This window comes from Cololabis saira, chromosome 8 (genome assembly GCF_033807715.1).
Source record: "Cololabis saira isolate AMF1-May2022 chromosome 8, fColSai1.1, whole genome shotgun sequence".
Taxonomy (NCBI): domain Eukaryota; kingdom Metazoa; phylum Chordata; class Actinopteri; order Beloniformes; family Belonidae; genus Cololabis; species Cololabis saira.
In genome coordinates, this window is record NC_084594.1 from 44,998,920 (window position 1) to 45,017,791 (window position 18,872).

Below are 18,872 nucleotides of genomic sequence, written 5' to 3' on the forward strand. Positions count from 1 at the left end.
CGGGGGAGAGATTTGTCCGTCAAGACTCCTCTCCCTGGCCCTGCCCCTTCTCAACCTTTCCCTGACCCTGAACCTAACCTGGGGCTTGCTGATTGGGCCGGAGCTTCGGGAGCTGCGTGCTGGCCTGCGGCCCCCACCCCTGGTCATCCTGTTGCTGCTTCCACCTGCCTGCGGTCCCCACCCCCGGTCATCCCGCTGCTGCTTCCACCTGCCTACTGTGCTGCTGACGTCCCCGACCCCCAGTCTGACCTTCGGCAGGAGGGTCCCCCCTTATGATCCTGGTCCTGGTCCAGGTTTCTTCCCTCCTAAAGGGGAGTTTTTCTTGCCACTGTTTGGCTTAAGGCTTTTCTCCCACTAGGGGAGTTTTTACCTGCCATTGTTTATGTAATAATTGCTCGGGGTTTATGTTCTGGGTCTCTGGAAAGTGTCTAGAGACAACTTTTGTTGTATTAGACCCTATATAAATAAAATTGAATTGAATTGAATTGAATTGAATTGAGGTTCTCCGGGAGGCTGTTCCACAATCAGGGGCCATAATAACTGAATACCGCCCCCCGTGTGTTCTGGTTCTAACTTTTGGTATGGTTAAAAGGCCGGCACCGGAGGACCGCAGTTGTTCTGTGTCGTATTTCATCTGAACTCTGTTTCCATACCAGGCCGTGGGGAGGTCAGCGCTCCGTCTTCGCCTGCAGAGCTGTAGAAGACGTCCAGGCCCTCCTGATCCGAGAGGTCGATCAGCTCCATCTGGTCCAGCAGGTCCACGTTCACCTCCATGGAGGACACGCTGCCGATCGGGGCTGCAGAGAGAGTTCAAGTTCAAGTTCAAGTTGACGTTATTAGTACCCGTAGGCAGTACTAGAGTTGTAAAAACAAATCAGGGGGGATGGTGGATTTTATCACATGGGGACAGATAATTTGTGCTGATCACAAATAATATAATATATTACAAATAATAGCAGTGACCAAAACACCTGCAGAAATACTGCAGGAATGACATAGCAGCAGTTAAATGCAGCCTTCTGTAAGCTTTAAATATCCACTGGGCTTACATCAAATACATCAAAACACAACAATAAAAAACACTTTTCTGAACTTATCAATATGACTCTGTCCTTCACAGGATAAGTAAAATGGATCACTGCAAAAACTCTAAATCTTAACAAGAATATTTGTCTTATTTCTAGTTAAAATGTCTCATTTTAGTAAAAAAAATCTCATTACACTTAAAAAAAGATTCACTGGATTTCACTGGAAAAAACAACAATTTTCACCTGTTTCAAGTAGATTTTCACTTAAAATAAGTAGAAAAATCTTCCAGTGGAACAAGATTTTTTTGCTTGTAATGAGAAGATAAATCTTGTCCCACTGGCAGATTTTTCTACTTATTTCAAGTGAAAATGTACTTGAAACAGGTGAAAATTGTCAAAGAGGTTATTTTTCTGGTGTTATTTTTCTGGGTTAAGATTTGTTTAAAAGAGAGACAGCAGCAGGGACAAAGCTGGTCCTCGTTCTCGGGACTGTGAATCTGCGTCCTGACGGCAGAAGAGGAACAGCAGTGGGGAAACTTGCATGCACACAAGCAGTACATGAAATCTGCACAGTCCACCTTACTTCTCTTGTAGTCTCTGATGGACAGATGTGTAGAGGACAGGTAGACGTCCACATCGTGCTGGAAAACCTCCTCGAAGAAGCGCTGCCTGTCTCTCAGCAGGAGGTGCTGAGCTGCGTCCAGCTCTGGACGGGCCTGGCCGCGCTCCTGCTCCGCTGCTGCAGGAGAGGAGAGAAGGGCAGGGGGTCAGACACGGCTGGAGGACGGGGAGGGGGCGCTGCACGCCCGGGGAGGGGGCGCTGCACGCCCGGGGGGCAGCAGCGCTGGAGGACGGGGAGGGGGCGCTGCACGCCCAGCTGCACGCCCAGGGGGGCAGCAGGGCTGCCAGGAGGGGGAGATGTGGAGCTGCAAATCACATGTCTGTTCTCTACTGAAAAAAAAAAAACATGAATGCCAGTCACATGTACTCCACAAGGCAAGGCAGGTTTATTTGTATAGCACAATTCAACACAAGGTCATTCAAAGTTCTTCACATCAATATTAAAAGCGGCAAGACACAATTAAACAGTAAATAACAAATAAAACTAGAAAATTTCATGAAATTTTGATATGGGCATGCCCTACTGCCCATTCGACCCCTCTCGCTGCTTTGGTTTGGGGCTGTAGTGGTTGTGTAGTGGTTGTGTAGTGGTTGTGTAGTGGTTATGTAGTGGTTGTGTTCGGGGTGGTTCTATGTCAGTTTGAGGTGTTTACGGTTGTATTGCATTCATTCCTGTGCTTTAGTGGTTTAGGGTTGTGAATAAACCACACCCTCTGCTTCGGGGTTGTGTGGTTTAGGGTGATTAATAATGGCCAAGAAGTAGTTTAGGGTTGTTAATAAACCGTTAAAAGTTGTTGATAAACCTTTGGGGATGGGGCCATTTGGCAGGCATTTTCACTTAAAATTTATGTAAATCACAGCTTCATGAAATTTGAATATGTTGTAGTCCGCAGCGAGACGAGTTTTGAAACATACGATAACCTGTTGCCTAGCAACAAGTGTCCAAAGTCAAATTGACTTTTTTTTTTAAATTGAAAGTTAAATACAGCAAAAACTGTAATAATTAGCATGATGAGGTTGTACGGTCCGTTAGTGCCAATCAGGCCGAGTGTAAATTTGAACGATGTCTCTACTATAAAGGTTAGCTGAGCAATAAGCGTCCGAATTTTTGCCTTTTTTTTTGCTTTTTGGCATCTAGCGTTGCCACGGTAACCCTTATTACTGAGAAAGTAATGCCCATCGAAGCACGATGAAGACGCATCCAACGATGTATGCCATGCATGGGTGCACGTTGCGGTTCGGGCCGTATTACAGTTTTTTCTGAATCCTTAAGTACAATTTTGCAACATTGGCTATTTTTGCTAAACTCTACACACAAATGAGAAAACCTTTCACCAAATTATCAAAACGTTATAGTTCTCTTGCAAAAGCAAACACAGTTTGATTAACTCTACACACCTTAGTAAAAATTGTGTTTTCATATCAGACAGTAAACACATGCCATCATTTACTAAGCACATAATGTGCCAACTACACACTAATGGTATGAATACAAAATACATCGGGCTTTTTTCTTTTTCTGTGCACAAGGTGGCTAGGTCAGTTTGAGGTCATACTTTTGTCATAGTTCTGTAAACACACAGGGATCCAAACTTCAAGTATTGGTGTTTATTCACACTCGTCAAAAAAAAGACACAGCACAGAACACAAAATAATACATTCACAAAAAAAGACAATCAGCCTACATCATGCCGTCTCTCTGGGTCCGGCCACAAAATCTCATCCACATCGCATGCGATGTCCTCCAGTCCAAGGCACCGGGGAAAATACCTCCTTGCATGCCGTATCCAGGCCTGACATGATGCCTGATGCCAATCGGATTTACAGTAAGAATGGAGAGTATGGGGGGAGGTTGAGTGCCATGAAGAGTGGGTGATCGGTAAACCATTTGCGGACCAAAGCAGCCCTATGGAGACTAACATTGTCCCATATGATGACATATCAGGTCTGCTCTGGCCCTTCCTCTTCCCCCTCCTCGTCCTCCTCTTGCTGCTCCTTGTCCTCTTCCGCTAACTTACTCTAAACCTCTTGCTTCTTCACCTCCACGTCCTCTTCCTCCAACTCCTTCACCTCCACGTCCTCTTCCTCCAACTCCTTCACCTCCACGTCCTCCTCTGATTCTTACTCTTCTTGCTCCTTCCATTGTACTCCACACAGACAGCTTACCTGTGGCTTATTTATAGTGCTTAGGCTGATTGCAAAGTGAACTAATTCTCTAAAATTGTTTTCTCATGTGAAAGTGTGCCAGACAGTTGGCAAAATAGTGTAAATAATAGCCATACATGTGTATAATTTTGCTAGGAGTGTTTTGGAAATTTGGCAATTGAGTGTAAGCAGCGAATTGTGCCTACAGTTTTGAAAAGTGTGTGTTACAAAATTACAAACTGAGTGCAAAGCAGTATTTGTGCTTTTAGTTTGGCTAACTCAGTGAGTGGTTTTGCTATGTGTGTTAATAGTTTTAGAAATTGTGCTACAAGAACATGATTAGCGCCTAAGCTTTCAGAAAAAACTGTAACAGACGAAAAAAGTGTGAATAATAATAAGAAAAGGGAAACCGTTTCTCTACTATTATATCGCCTTCATTTTCATGTTTTTCCTCATTTTTTCGGCCGTGTTTTATTTTTGGGGGATTTTATTTTCCATATCAGAGCGGGGTCATGCAGTACACCAGCTGGTGCGCAGTGGGTCTTTAGCTTGTTTGCAAAATGCTAGCAACATTGCCCTTTGGGCCATTCTGGACGATTGCCACTACTTGGCATGCCCATAATGAAATAAAATGATGAAAAAAGAGGTAAAATAATAAAAAAGCACAAGCAGTGGAGTACAGCAGGTACATCTCATTCTTAAAATGGAAAGATTACGTTTCTATACGGTCAAAACGTACAAAGACCGGGTCAAATACAGTATTACAAAAGTAATCTGTAACAATTCGTACTGTGAATGAAACCAATTTGACAATTCTATGTCACAATGCCTGTATTCAGGGCTTATCCATCACTAGTGTAACTTCGCGGGGTATTCAAAAATCATAAGTATTTAATTTAAGAGTACAGTATGCTTAGTTTCACAGACAATTAAAGTTTCACAGCACTTGTGGAGGGAAAACAACAATGGGAGGTGAATCCTCCTCCTTAAGCTCACATTAGAAAGACGTCTAGAATAATCAGAGCTAGACTCCACATTCACCTGGATACTCTGATACAATACAACTTAGTTTAACTGTTTACATGAACTATGAACAGAAATCAGGGGGTCACCTGCCGCTGCTATAATAGTACCAGTGAAATCAAATCAAATCTGCTCTCATGGGGGTGATAAAAATGATCCAGTTATTCCAAATCGTTGTGTTTTTAGTTGGAAGGTCAGCTTTTCCATCCTAAGAATCTCTAAGGTCATACCAGTCCAGTCATCTAGAGTGAATCAATATTTTTGAGTTCACCTCGTTCCATTAAATGACAGTTTGATAAAATGCCTGTTGCCACTCACTAGTTGGGCTGTAATTATTGAACTGAGCTGCGTTTTACATACAGCAGATCTGAGCGGTCATGAGAGCGGCGTTTGAGATCTGAGTGGTTATGACAGACTGCAAACATGGATAAAGCTAATTGGATCAGATTTTCAATCCGTGTCTAAACTGGGAATAAAGTGAAGATTATCTGGACAGAGTTGAGGGGACCAATCACAGACGGCCTGGGAACTCAGCTGTGGGTGGTGGAGGAGGGGGATGTCCTGCTGAGAGAGCTGAAAACAGTGTGACTTGGAAAAGAACCCCACAAACGCTCCATGAGTATGGTCACCAACCGTAACTTGAGAAACGGAATCGTCCCATATTTATAAACTAAAGTGCGTCCCATATTGAGCTGAAAAGGGACGCACTTTGTCCTGTATTACTGTGAGAGTCAACAAATAGTCATAAAATGCCAATGGAAAATGGCATTGAGATATTAGAAATATTACCAGAAGATCTAGATGATAATCAGAGATTGCTATTGAGAGTCTTTCTTGTTTCTGCTAAGAAGATGATCACGATCTCCTGGCTGAAACCCCAGCCCCCCACAGTAACCCAATGGAGGGAGAAGGTTAAGGAGGTTTTTTACATGGAAAACACAACAGCAAGGCTACATTTAAAGATGGATGTCTTCTCGATTAAATGGTCGCCAATTATTTCATATTTCCTCAACTGATGTGTTCTGCTATATGTGAGAATTGACTTTCTTTTCTTGTGGTATTCTTGTTTTTTTTTTTTTTATTTATTTGTGGTTTTCTCTCTTAATTGTGCACTTTGTAGTACATGTAGTATACTCATACCCCTCTGCCTATGGAGTACTCATCCTCATAGGGATTATGTGACACATGGACCATGAACAGATGCAGAAACCCACGGACTACTTAATGCTGGCACCGTTACTGTATCTTTGGCTATATGACTGCACTGTATGCTGCACTTGGTGCAGCATCCTCTGCCAGTGGCGAAGAGCATCTCTGAATGCAAAACACCGGATCCTGCAGCGTGGGAGTGAGAGGGGCAGGGTAACGGCCCGGTCAGGCGGGGGAGAGATTTGTCCGTCAAGACTCCTCTCCCTGGCCCTGCCCCTCCTCAACCTTTCCCTGACCCTGAACCTAACCTGGGACTTGCTGATTGGGCTGGAGCTTCGGGAGCTGCGTGCTGGCCTGCGGTCCCCACCCCCGGTCATCCCGTTGCTGCTTCCACCTGCCTGCTGTGTGCTGCTGACGTCCCTGATTCCCCCAGTCTGATCCAGGTCCTGGTCCAGGTTTCTTTCCTCCTAAAGGGAAGTTTTTCTTGTCACTGTTTGGCTTCAGGTTTTTTTCCCACTAGGGGAGTTTTTACCTGCCATTGTTTATGTAATAACTGCTCGGGGGTTTATGTTCTGGATCTCTGGAAAGCGTCTAGAGACAACTTTTGTTGTATTAGACGCTATATAAATAAAAATGAATTGAATTGAATGTCTGAACTTGTTAAAAGAAATAAAAAGAAGTTCAAGAAAAAGAAAATGCCATTGAGCTGTTGAGTTCATAAGTAGTGGTGGGACGATACGGGTAACTCACGATTCAATACTGTGGTAACGATAATATCACGATACACGATATCTACGATATTCGATATATTGTAAGACATTTCATCAACAATATATATCACGATATATGTGACTGAAAAAGAAAAAATACCCATAAAAAGGAAAAACGTCTCCGAAAATTAGAATATTGTGATAAAGTTCTTTATTTTCTGTAATGCAATTAAAAAAACAAAAATGTCATACATTCTGGATTCAGGTGGCCTTGATGGGGTTGCTGCGTCAGCACGCTGCTCCTCGTGAGTCACGCGTCTGCAGCAGCGGCGGGACAGAACTCCTGGTGTCAAACAGGGATCCTGCACAGCACTGGCCCTGCTGAGATCTGTACGTTGATCTTCAAATTTCCCTATTCATGTTGACACATGCTCTTTAAACCTTTAAACGTGTGACGGCAGCGGTCAAACCTCCCAGCCTCAGCACACCAACACCCTGACGTGGCCTCAGTCAGCCTCAGTCATGTCCTGGGTCACAACACTGTCAGGGCTTTTGTTCTTCTGCTCTTGCTACAGTATTTGTTGTTTTTGGTAAAAGCTGTTTGAGTCTGTTTGTCCTTGTTTTCATGAGTCTGTATCGTTTCCCAGAATGCAGCAGTTCCAACAGTGAGTGTCCGGGGTGTGAAGTTCTAGTGCTTCTCATTTACCCGTTTACACCAATACAAGCCTCATTTGCACACTGTGCAGCAGAGCTTCAGATTTGTACAATCATAACCCTCATGTACTTTTAGGAGTAGTTTTGAATCACTATACTTTTTACTTTTACTTGAGTAGATTTGTGAAGAAGAAACTGTTCCTCTTACTCCGCTACATTAGGCTACGTTGAGCTGTTACTTTTCTTTTATCCCTTTTATCCACGTACGCGTCAATCTCATGACATCACTGGGTGATTCTTTGGGAAAAATGTTTGTTTTTGCATGTTTTGTCACATTTACACAGACTCAAACACACACAGAGTTTCTATGAGTTCATGTTTGTTCTAGTTCTGCCTGGTTAAAAAAGAAAAGTACAAAGGCTGGAAATTTTGTGCTACTTGTGCTTAATTTATTTTTTTATTCTGTTATTATTTTATTTATTTTATTATGTATTAAAGTACTTGAATTTACTTTAAGCTTATTTTAATTTAAGCTATTTTTATTTTTTATTAATTTTAATTTATTTTATTGATTTAATTTGCCTGAAGATGATTATTTTGTACTTTTATCTGTTTGAATGGTTGTGTTAAAAAAATAAATCAGATGTTACTCAACAGTTACTCAGTACTTGAGTAGTTTTTTCACCAAGTACTTTTTTACTTTTACTCAAGTAATTATTTGGATGACTACTTTTTACTTCTACTTGAGTCATATTATTCTGAAGTAACAGTACTTTTACTTGAGTACAGTTTTTGGCTACTCTACCAGCTCTGCCCATCTCCACTCCGTGTCCTGCAGCAATACAGCTGCTCAGTACTCTTACAAACGCTCATTTCTGTCTTATTTTGTCCTTTCAGCGTTAATGTCTGGGCTGTCTGAGCTGGTAGGTCCTCTCTCCTCTCCTCTCCTCTCCTCTCCTCTCCTCTCGTTTCCGTTTCCGGTGGGTGTGAGCGTGAGTGTGAGTGGCGGTGCGGTGGGAGCGCGGTGGGAGCGAGGAGTTTGAATTGTCTGAGTCCTGTCCTTCACTGATTTGTCACTGTTCTAACTGCATGATCAGGTAAGTTTTTTTCTTTAAATTTTTATTGCGTGTTGTCGGTGCGATCGGCGGGGCTGTCGGGGTTTTCCCCGCTCCCCGGGGGGATGGCGTCAGCTGAGACGCCACCTCCGTCCATCAGACAGGGAGTGAGGGTCGTCCCTCCAGAGGGAAATGTCACCGTGGAGGAGGTTCTGCTGGCTGCAGGCGAGCAGGTAGGACACAGTAACCTGGTGTTTGCATCCCGCATGAACAAAGCGGTGGTGGTGTTCCTGAAAGAGGAGCAACAGGTGCATCAGCTGATCGGGAGCGGCGTTTTTATAAGGGACGTGTTTGTTCAGGTGTCCCCGCTGTCAACGCCCTCCACGCGGATCACCGTCTCCGGTGTACCGCCGTTCATCCCCAACAACCTGCTGGAGACTGAGCTCCGCAGGTTTGGTAAATTTGCCAGCGGTTTCAGGACAGTGAGTCTGGGCTGCAGGGATCCGAAACTGAAGCATGTGCAGTCTCTGAGGAGGCAGGTCTTTATGTTTCTGGATTCCCCAGCTCAGACTCTGGAAGTTTCATTCAGGGTGAAGCACGGGGACGGGTTTTATATGGTGTACGCGAGTTCAGGCCAGCTCAAGTGTTTTGAGTGTGGGGACGTGGGGCACAAGCGTGTCGCGTGTCCGCATAGGCGGCAGGCGGTGATGGGAGAAGCCACTGGTGATGGAGCCGCGGCTGGCGCGGCTTCGGGTGCGGAAAGTGATGCCGCCCCGGCCGCGGCCGCGGCCGCGGAGAGTGATGCGGCCCCGGCCCCGGCCCCGGCCCCGGCCCCGGCCCCGGCCGCGGAGGGCGATGCCGCTCCGGGCGCCGCTCATGCGGCTGATGACGGTGCCGTGCGCGCGGCTGCGGCTGACAAGGCACCCAGCGCAGAGAAAGAGGAGCAAAATCAAAATGTAGTGCAGATGGAAACAGACAACACAAGCAGTTCTCAGTCTGCAGATCCTAAGATACACTCCTGGTCCACAGAGGAGACAGCTTCAGCCTCCTCTGGCAGAGAGAACATCAGTATTGATGGCCAGAGTGAGCTCAACAGCCAGGCTTCATGCAGTATGGCATATGAGTCTGAGTCGGATGTGTCTGTCTGTGGGAGTAATCGCAACATGGATGATCTGTACTCTTTAGACGACATTAATAACTTCTTGGATGCAACTTTTAAAAAATCTGTTAACGTTGGTGATTATTTCAGTGACACTGATAAATTCATCAAGTCTGTTGATATGTTAAAAAGACTGGTAGGGTATGAGCAGTTGGACGAGAAGAAGCGCTTCCGACTTAAGAAGCATATCACAACGCTGAGGAAAGCAAAAACTGGCCGAATCTCTCGAAGGGTAAAAAAAACAGCATGATCATGCAGCACAGGGTGTCTCTCTACCTTTACTGGTTTATATCTTCATACTGCCTTTTTTTCTTCTCTCACTTTTCTATGGAGCACCTTAAAATGGGTTCCTTAAACATCAATGGTGGGAGGGACAGACAGAAGAGGGCTTTAATTTCTGAGCTTGCCAGTCAAAAACATCTGGATATAATTTTTCTGCAGGAAACACACACCGTGCCATCAGATGGCACGGATTGGGGTTTGTCGTGGGGTGGGCACTGCTTCCTGAGCCATGGCTCTAATTTGAGTGCAGGAGTAGCTCTCCTCTTCTCACAACGCCTGGTGCTGTCAGACACTTCAGTTACTGAGGTAGAGCAGGGAAGGATACTGGTGGTGCAAACTACAATTAGGGACACACCTTTTGTTTTTATTAATGTATACGCACACACCTCTCCTGTTGACAAGGTAAATAGTTTTCAAAAACTTAATAATACACTGAAACAGTTTAGTGGCAGCTCAGTAGTGGTGGTTGGGGGAGACTGGAACTGCACCACCAACTGTGCAGTAGATAGGATTGGAAGAGAGCCTCATCCACCATCGGCCTCTTTTTTCTCCACTGTGATGGTGGAAAATGATTTTGTGGATGTTTGGAGACAACTCCATCCAACCAGTAGACAGTACACGTGGGTGAAGGTCAGTGACGGTAGGGTGAGTGCAGCCAGGCTTGACAGGTTCTACGTGAACAGTTCCCACAACAACAAATTAACGACGGCCATCATATCACCTGTAGGGTTTTCCGACCATCATTTGGTATCCGTTGTTTTTACTGTGGGTGTACAACCCCAAAAATCCTCATACTGGCACTTTAACACCAGGCTGATTCAGGACGAGGCTTTCTGTCGGTCCTTTGCCGACTTTTGGGGTCACTGGAAGAGCAAGAAAGCTGAATTCGAGAATCTGGGTCAATGGTGGGAGGTGGGGAAAAATCACGTTAGAATCTTTTGTCAGCAACACACAGCACACACGAAGGCAATAAAAAGGGATCAAGTCACACGGTTAGAGCAGGAGATTCGTTTGTTGGAGGACAGCATAACCGACGGAAAAGATAGCACTAAAACAACCTGGAAGGAAAGGAGGACGGCCTTGGGTGGGTTTTTGCACGAGAGGGCAAAAGGTGCACTAATTAAAGCTAGGGTGACATCTATTAGGGACATAGATGCACCCACTAGTTTTTTCTTTAAGTTGGAAAGGAAAGTCAGAGAACATCAACTTATGACACACCTTAAGCACACAAATGGCTCTGTGACCTCTGACCCCTCAGAGATGAGGAAGATGGCCAGGGAATTTTACAACAACCTGTTCAGCACGGACGCCTGTGACTCTGACTGTGTGGAGGAGCTGCTTGAGGGACTGCCTCGGTTGGAGGATGCGTACTCGGCTTCGCTGGGGTCCATCATCTCTCATGCTGAACTTTCCGCAGCGGTGCAGCAGCTCAGCTCTGGTCGGGCTCCTGGCATCGATGGCCTTCCCACGGAATTCTACAAGGCTTTCTGGGCTCTACTAGGAGAGGTCCTATTGGACGTTTTCCGTGGATGTCTGGATTCGGGGGCTTTGCCAGTGAGCTGTACAAGGGCAGTCCTCACTCTGCTTCCGAAAAAAGGGGATTTGGGCCTCCTGAAAAACTGGAGACCCGTTTCCCTTCTCTGCACTGATTACAAAATCTTGGCAAAAGTGCTCTCAAATAGACTAAAAGACTGTCTGGGCATGGTGGTGCATCCCAACCAAACCTACTGTATCCCTGAAAGAACAATAATGGACAATCTTTTTTTACTTCGGGACATTATTGACCTGTCACACTTGCAGGATGTGGATGTGGGTTTGTTGTCACTGGACCAGGAGAAAGCTTTCGATCGTGTTGATCACAAATATTTATTTAAAACACTCACAGCTTTTGGTTTTGGGGACAACTTCGTGACGTGGATAAAGGTACTGTATTCGAGAGCAACAGCACTGTTAAAGGTGGGAGGGGGACTTAGCAGGCCTGTGTCCGTTTGCAGGGGGATTCGGCAGGGGTGTCCCTTATCGGGTATGCTATATGCCATAGCTATAGAGCCTCTCCTACACCGGCTTAGGCAGCGTCTCTCGGGGCTGAGCCTGATGGAAGACCGGATGCGTACAGTGACTTTGTCAGCATATGCTGATGATGTCACGGTGTGTGTCACGTGTCGGGGTGACGTTCAGATCCTTGAACAGGCACTGCAGCTGTATGAACGGGCTGCTTCTGCCAGGGTCAACTGGTCAAAGTGCGAGGGGCTTCTGCTGGGGGGGTGGAGTACCAAGGAGCGGCCCGTTCTCCCAGCTGGGCTGCAGTGGAGCACGGAGGGGATAAAGGTCCTAGGAGTCTTTCTGGGGACAGCAGACTTTCAGAGGAAGAACTGGGAGGGTCTAGTCGAGAAGGTTAGTGCCCGATTGTCTAGATGGAAATGGGTCCAGCCCCAGTTGTCCTACAGGGGGAGGACTTTGGTGGCCAACAACCTGGTTGCATCTTTGTTATGGCACCGTGTAGCAGTTGTCGTTCCCCCAGACACCGTCATTGCAGAAATCCAGAGACGAATAGTCGACTTCTTCTGGGGCGGACACCACTGGCTCCGATCGGCTGTTCTGTACCTCCCTGTGGCAGAGGGGGGTCAGGGGTTGGTCCACCTCCGGAGCCGCATCACCGCTTTTCGGCTGCTGACTGTGCAACGGTTGCTGTACCGAACGCTGCAGCCCTGGACGGACACAGCTTCTCTGCTGCTGCGCAGGGTACAAGACCTCAAATATGATAAGCACCTGTTTCTTCTAGAGCTGGATAGCGTGGACACATCAAGGACATCCCGGTTCTACCAGTCAGTCCTCTGTGCGTGGAGGACTGTTTTGCAGATGAGGAGAGACCACTCTGAGTTCTATGGCGAGGTGGAGGAGGAGCCTCTGTTTTTCAACCCGGCAATCCAGAGCAAACTTCTCGCCACTGTCAGTGTCCGGAGGATCTTTACAGCAGCCGGGCTGACGAAGCTGGCGGGGCTGAGATCGGGGGGGCAGTGGAAATCTGCTTCTCAGTTGTGCAAGGACACTGGGTTTAATTCATCCCGGCTAATGGAGAAACTGGTGCAGGAAGTGGCCAATGGTCTTCCCGGCTCCTTTCGGAGAGCTTTGGGGGCGGAGTCTGATGACGATCGTACCCGGACTTTTCCGGATCTGCTCATTCGTGCTGCAGGGGAGGAGCAGGAGGGGGCTGTCGGGGCCCTGTTGTCTTTCAGCACGCCGGAGCTGTCAGGCTTCAGCGATACATCAAAGAAGAGTCTGTATGCGGTGTCTGTCAAAGTTTTGAACAGAGCGATGCTGGCCGGTGTCCGGGAGTCAAGGTGGCTGGGTGTGTTGGCGCCGGGTTCGTCTCCCAGGGGCAGCTGGAGGTCCCTGTACAAACCCCCGATAGAGAAACGCTGTGCGGATCTCCAGTGGAGGGTGGTGCACGGGGCCGTGGCCACGAACAGACATGTGGCACATCTGGATCCTGGATCGGGGAGTCAGTGTGGGTTCTGCCAGGCTGATGAGACTTTACATCACCTCTGGCTTGGCTGTCCCAGGCTGGCTCCTCTCTTCCGTCTGCTGAACCAGTGGGTGGGGGGTCTAGGACATACATACCAGGAGGAGCTTTTCATTTTTGGGCCCAGATACGCTGTAGCACGGCGTAGGAATATATGTCTGGTTAACTTCTTGTTGGGGCAGGCCAAAATGAGTATTTGGCTCACGAGAAGGAATAAGAAGATAGAGAGTGGCTCGGTAGACGCAGAGCCGATGTTCAAAGGGCTGGTGTCTGCACGGCTGAAAGTTGAGTTCGCCTATTATAAAATGGTGGCACAGTTAGAGGAGTTTGTCTCTGGGTGGGGAGAGGGGAACGTTTTATGTTGTGTCGCTGAGGATGTGTTGACCTTAAACTTTTGATGCCGAACCATACAAAAATATGGGATGACTCTCTGACTTTCTGTTTTTATTTGTTTTTTTTGGATGTGATTGTTTGTTGTGATCTGTGATTGATTATTTGTGATCTTGACCAATAAAGGGATGGTTAAAGGTCTCCTCTCCTCTCCTCTCCTCTCCTCTCCTCTCCTCTCTGCTGTTGCACCACCACCGTTCTGTTGTCCTGGGAGCCTGAAGGAAGTGCAGAGAGCAGCGCTGACAAAGCAGGCTGTCAGTCACGATCAGGAGCTGCCACTGTGATGTGTGTTTACAGGAGCAGAGACTCAGCCTCGTACACACTAAAGGAGCTGTTTTTAAATCTCCCAGCCAGAGTGCAGACAGATCTTTAAATAACCTGTCATCGCCAGATTACATGAAATTACACTTTTTCAAGGCTCAAGCTAAATGCTTATCCTGAGCCCTACACACACACACACACACACACACACACACACACACACACACACACACACACACACACACTTAAACACTAACTGATCCCAGCACTGCCTGGTTCTGTTGCACTGCAAAAACTCAAAATCTTACAGGGAATATTTATCTTATTTCTAGTTAAAATGTCTCATTTTTAGTCAAGAAATCTCATTACACTTAAAACAAGAGTCATTACCAGAAAAATAACTTGTTATTTGACAATTTTCACCTGTTTCAAGTACATTTTCACTTGAAATGAGTAGAAAAATCTGCCAGTGGGACAAGATTTATCTTCTTATTACAAGCAGAAAAATCTTGTTCCACTGGCAGATTTTTCTAGTTATTTTAAGTGAAAATCTACTTGAAACAGGTGAAAATTGTTGTTTTATTCCAGTGATGAGTCTTGTTTTAAGTGTAATGAGATTTTTTTTACTAAAAATGAGACATTTTAACTAGAAATAAGACAAATATTCTTGTTAAGATTTGGGGTTTTTGCAGTGTGAGATGCTGCAGGGGTTAGCTGCAGGTACATGTCCTCAAGGCCCGCACGGCCACAGACCCCCTGTGGCAGGGTGGAGGAGCAGCCACTCAGTTGATTGGGCACACCTGTGTCCAATCAGCCTCTCCACCCTGCCTGCCTTCATAAGGAGCAGCTGCACACCAGCAAGAGGGCTGCTGGAGGAAGCTGCTGGAGGTGATGGCACATGTGTCTTGGGTGAAAGAAGAGAATAAAGAGTTCCTGCACTAAACCCTGTGTCCTCTGTCCCGTCGGTCGACCCCCGTAGCACTAGCCTTGCTACACCCCCCTCCCCCTGACCTCGGGCTACCTCAACTACTGACATGGGGACTCTGTGAACAGAGAGGCTTGGGCCGGTCCAGCGCTGACCAGACCACATGTCCAGTGCTGCTGCAGCTCTGGTCTCTGGCTTCAGGGGAGGACATTTCTGACCAGTATTCCAGCCTTCTGTATCTGTCCTTTTCTATTATTCACCCCTAATTTCATCCGTTCTTGATCTAATAAAAGTTGATTTGGCCAAGGTTTTACAATTTAATTTGCTCATTCTTTTTGTCAGACCAGAATTTTGAGGTTTTTAAATACCTGACGTGTTTTGGCAATTCCTTCCGCCTTCATTAGTCACCAGATGTGTGTGTGAGCAACCAGGCGGGACTCACCTGTCAGAGTCTGCCGTCACCCCCCCCCCCCCCAGTCTCTATGGCCTCCCTGATCCAGCGCTGGTGATTCTGGCTGAACACACTGCAAAAACTCAAAATCTTGGCAAGAATATTACTTATTTCTAGTTAAAATGTCTCATTTTTAGTCAAAAGAAAATCTCATTACACTTAAAACAAGACTCATCACTGGAAAAAACAACAATTTTCACCTGTTTCAAGTAGATTTTCACTTAAAATAAGTAGAAAAATCTGCCAGTGGAACAAGATTTTTTTGCTTGTAATAAGAAGATAAATCTTGTCCCACTGGCAGATTTTTCTACTTATTTCAAGTGAAAATTTACTTGAAACAGGTGAAAATTGTCAAATAAGTTATTTTTCTGGTAATGACTCTTGTTTTAAGAGATTTTTTTTGACAAAAAATGAGACATTTTAACTAGAAATAAGACAAATATTCCTGGTAAGATTTTGAGTTTTTGCAGTGTAGCCTCAGAATCACCTCAGAACCAGAACCACCTCAGAACCAGAACCGCCTCAGAACCAGCAAGTAAATAAAACAAACACAATCCATCACCGCTCCAACCCCTCCCTATTCTGACTAAAAGCACATGTTCTGGTCCCAGCACATGAAACCAGGCTCAGTCCCGAGTGTGTGTGTCACATGTTTCCCTGGTGATGGAGACGGAGCTCTGAGATGCTTTAGCAGCAGCAGCTGCACAAACAGTGATCCTGAGGCTCCATGAGGGTACACTGGTACAAATATGGTGCTTGATCTACTTAAATAAATGAAGGCAACTTTTTGCATGAGATTATTATGTAGATCAAGAAAGACTAGTCTTTGTATAAACTACTTAATTTTTTGTATGTAAATAATCGTTTGCAAGTACAGTCAACTTTATTGTGTTAAGTTTACTTTATTTATCAAAATTAAGTTGACTTGACTTTACTTACAAATGAATTTTGTACATACTAAAAATTGAGTAGTTTATACAAAGACTAGTCTTTCTTGATCTACATAAAAACCTCATGAAAAAGTTGCCTTAATTTTTAAAAGTAGATCAAGCAAGATATTTTTACTGTGGTTTCTACTTAAACAAATAAAGCATGTTTCATCTAAACGTTGGTCAATCTGCCCAATAGATTAAAACTGTTAAAGGAAAAGTAAATACAACAAGATCATTGCTTGTTGTTTGTGTGTAAATGAAAAGATTACTGGGATTACATAAATACTGCTGGTTAAGGAAAAAATGCACAATGTCTTGTTTTTTGAACAAATGCAGATTAAGTTCAAAACTAGATTTATTCATGTAAAGCAACAAACTTCATTTTTAATTGTTAATATCACAGATTTAAATATGTTATATTTACATGCGCTTAGATTTTATTTTTTTCAATGTAGGCGGACGGGGCCCCCGGGGGCCGCCGGTAGCCCGGCCCCCCGGGGGCTACCGGCCCCTGAGACAGAGCACCGGCCCCTGAGACAGAGTACCGGCGCAGGCCGGAACAGGGGAGCTGCAGCCCTGGGAAACAGTCAACAGAGATCCAGCAGACGGGGTCTGGTTCTGCTCAAGGCGTGTTTGGGAAGTGTTTCCACCAACAGATGAAGTCATCCGTGCTTAAACAGCCGCCCCGGCCTGGGCTCGTCAGACCTAACAAAAGAAATGATCTCACTCACTTTTCTTTGCCCTTCTTTCCCAGGGTGTTCCCCTGTCTCTGGCCTGTACTGACCCGGGACAGATCCCCCCCTCCCGGACCCTGTACAGGATTAGGCTAGAGAGAGGCTGCAGGAACACAACAGCCCAGGGGGCTGCTTGGTTGCTTGAACGGTGTAGGATGAGGAGACAGGTAGGGTTGCCAACCGTCCCTTAAAAAACGGAATCGGCCCGTATTTATAAACTAAAGTATGCGTCCCGTATGGAGCTGGAAAGGGACGCACTTTGTCCCGTATTACTGTGAGAGTAAAAAAAAAGCCATAAAATGCCAATGGAAAATGGAGCGGTTCAGTTCACAAGTTATTTTGTTCTGTTTTACTCCAACTGTAGCTACAGTCATGGCCTTTGAGGCACAAATATGTTTACAAGTTTTCTACAGACTTTCTGTTTGCACTTTTGTTATTGCACTAAAAATGTGCACTATTACAGAATGGATGTTCTGCTTTCTTTCTATTGTTTTATATTAATTTATACAATTTTAAGTTAAGCAGGACGGGTTTCTGTTTTAGAAAGATACTTACCGTATTTTATTCAGTCCATTTTGTTATTTTGTATTAAAGTGAATTGCTGGATAATAATTTGTTTTCCATGTGTTCATGGTATTCAAAAATATGCATCTAATTCAATTCATGTTTGAGTCAAATAGTTAAAAAATCGTTTCACTCACAAAAAAAATTCACCACGCCAGGAAGGGTGAAGGCAGTCGGGTTGGCCGGCCCTGCCGATGACGTGTCCCTTATTTATTTTTCAGGGAGGTGGCAACCTTAGAGACGGGTGGTCACACTTGGGAAACTGAGCCTGACAACATGTCTTCTAACTTTTACCTTTGGTACTGTTTCCTCCAAACCCTGATATCTGCAGTAGTGAGATCCCGGTGCAGCATCAGTGAAATATTCCTGACATTTCAGCCAGTGCATGTGTCTGATTTGGGCTGCAACAAAGCCCAGTCCTGCACCCCTCAACAACAATGACCTCAGTGTTAACCCTCTCCTTCTGTCCTGAATCCCAGCCAGACAGACAATGGGACAGTTTGTAGGTCAGTGTCCTGCCCCACTATCCTCCGCTGACCCACCGGCAGGCTGTCATGGGTTCTGATTAACACAACAGGCTTTAGCGGATGAAGGAGCTCCAGCCCCTGATTTCTTTTTCTACACTGACAAATCCTCTTACCCCGACGAGGCATTATTAAAGAGCAGTGAAAAATAAATCTATCTTGTTTAAGGAATTTTGGCGAGCCAATAATTTCAAAATCTGTGCAGGCTGCATCCGGGAACTACGGAAGAGTATTAGGGCCAGGCAGGAGAAAAGATATTTGAGGGGGGAAGATTTTCTTTTATTATTGTGCATTTCGAGAAAAAAGTCGAAATGTCAGGGTTTAACATTTCCCCCAGTTTGAGTTTCAGTTCTTTTTCTTTTTTTTTTAAATATTTTTATCCCGGTTTTTTCCCATTTTTACCACCCCGTGCTCCTACCTAAGTGACAGTCCTGGGCATTGCCATCCTCTACCAACCCCGGGAGGGCCCTGCACTGAGCTCAGGTCTCCTCCTTAACCTGAGGAGTGAGCAGGCCGCATCTTTTCACCAGACAGGGTGGGGTTTCTCCGGCCGAACGTAGCGCGTGGAAGGATCACGTTATTCCGGCCGGATCCTCCCCACCCCATCTGGTGCCCCGGTTGGCCAGAGGGGGCAGTATAGCCCAGGACTGTTGCATGTTTTTGTGAGGGTAGAGAACATTAGCTACCCAAGGGAACACGGGGAGAACATGCAAACTCCACACAGAAAGATCCTTTCACCAAC

General features: G+C 45.6%; 1 protein-coding gene across 1 annotated transcript in view; it reads right to left on the reverse strand.

Annotated features, from left to right (window-relative positions):
* LOC133449036 (dysbindin-like) overlaps positions 1-18,872 on the reverse strand; it is a 32,283-nt gene that overhangs the window by 3,460 nt on the left and 9,951 nt on the right. Inside the window, exons 2-3 of the mRNA XM_061728124.1 lie at positions 1,612-1,767; positions 654-797 (exon numbers count right to left, since the gene is read on the reverse strand). Coding sequence (XP_061584108.1) covers positions 654-797; positions 1,612-1,767 — 300 coding nt within the window. The remainder of the gene's footprint in view (positions 1-653; positions 798-1,611; positions 1,768-18,872) is intronic.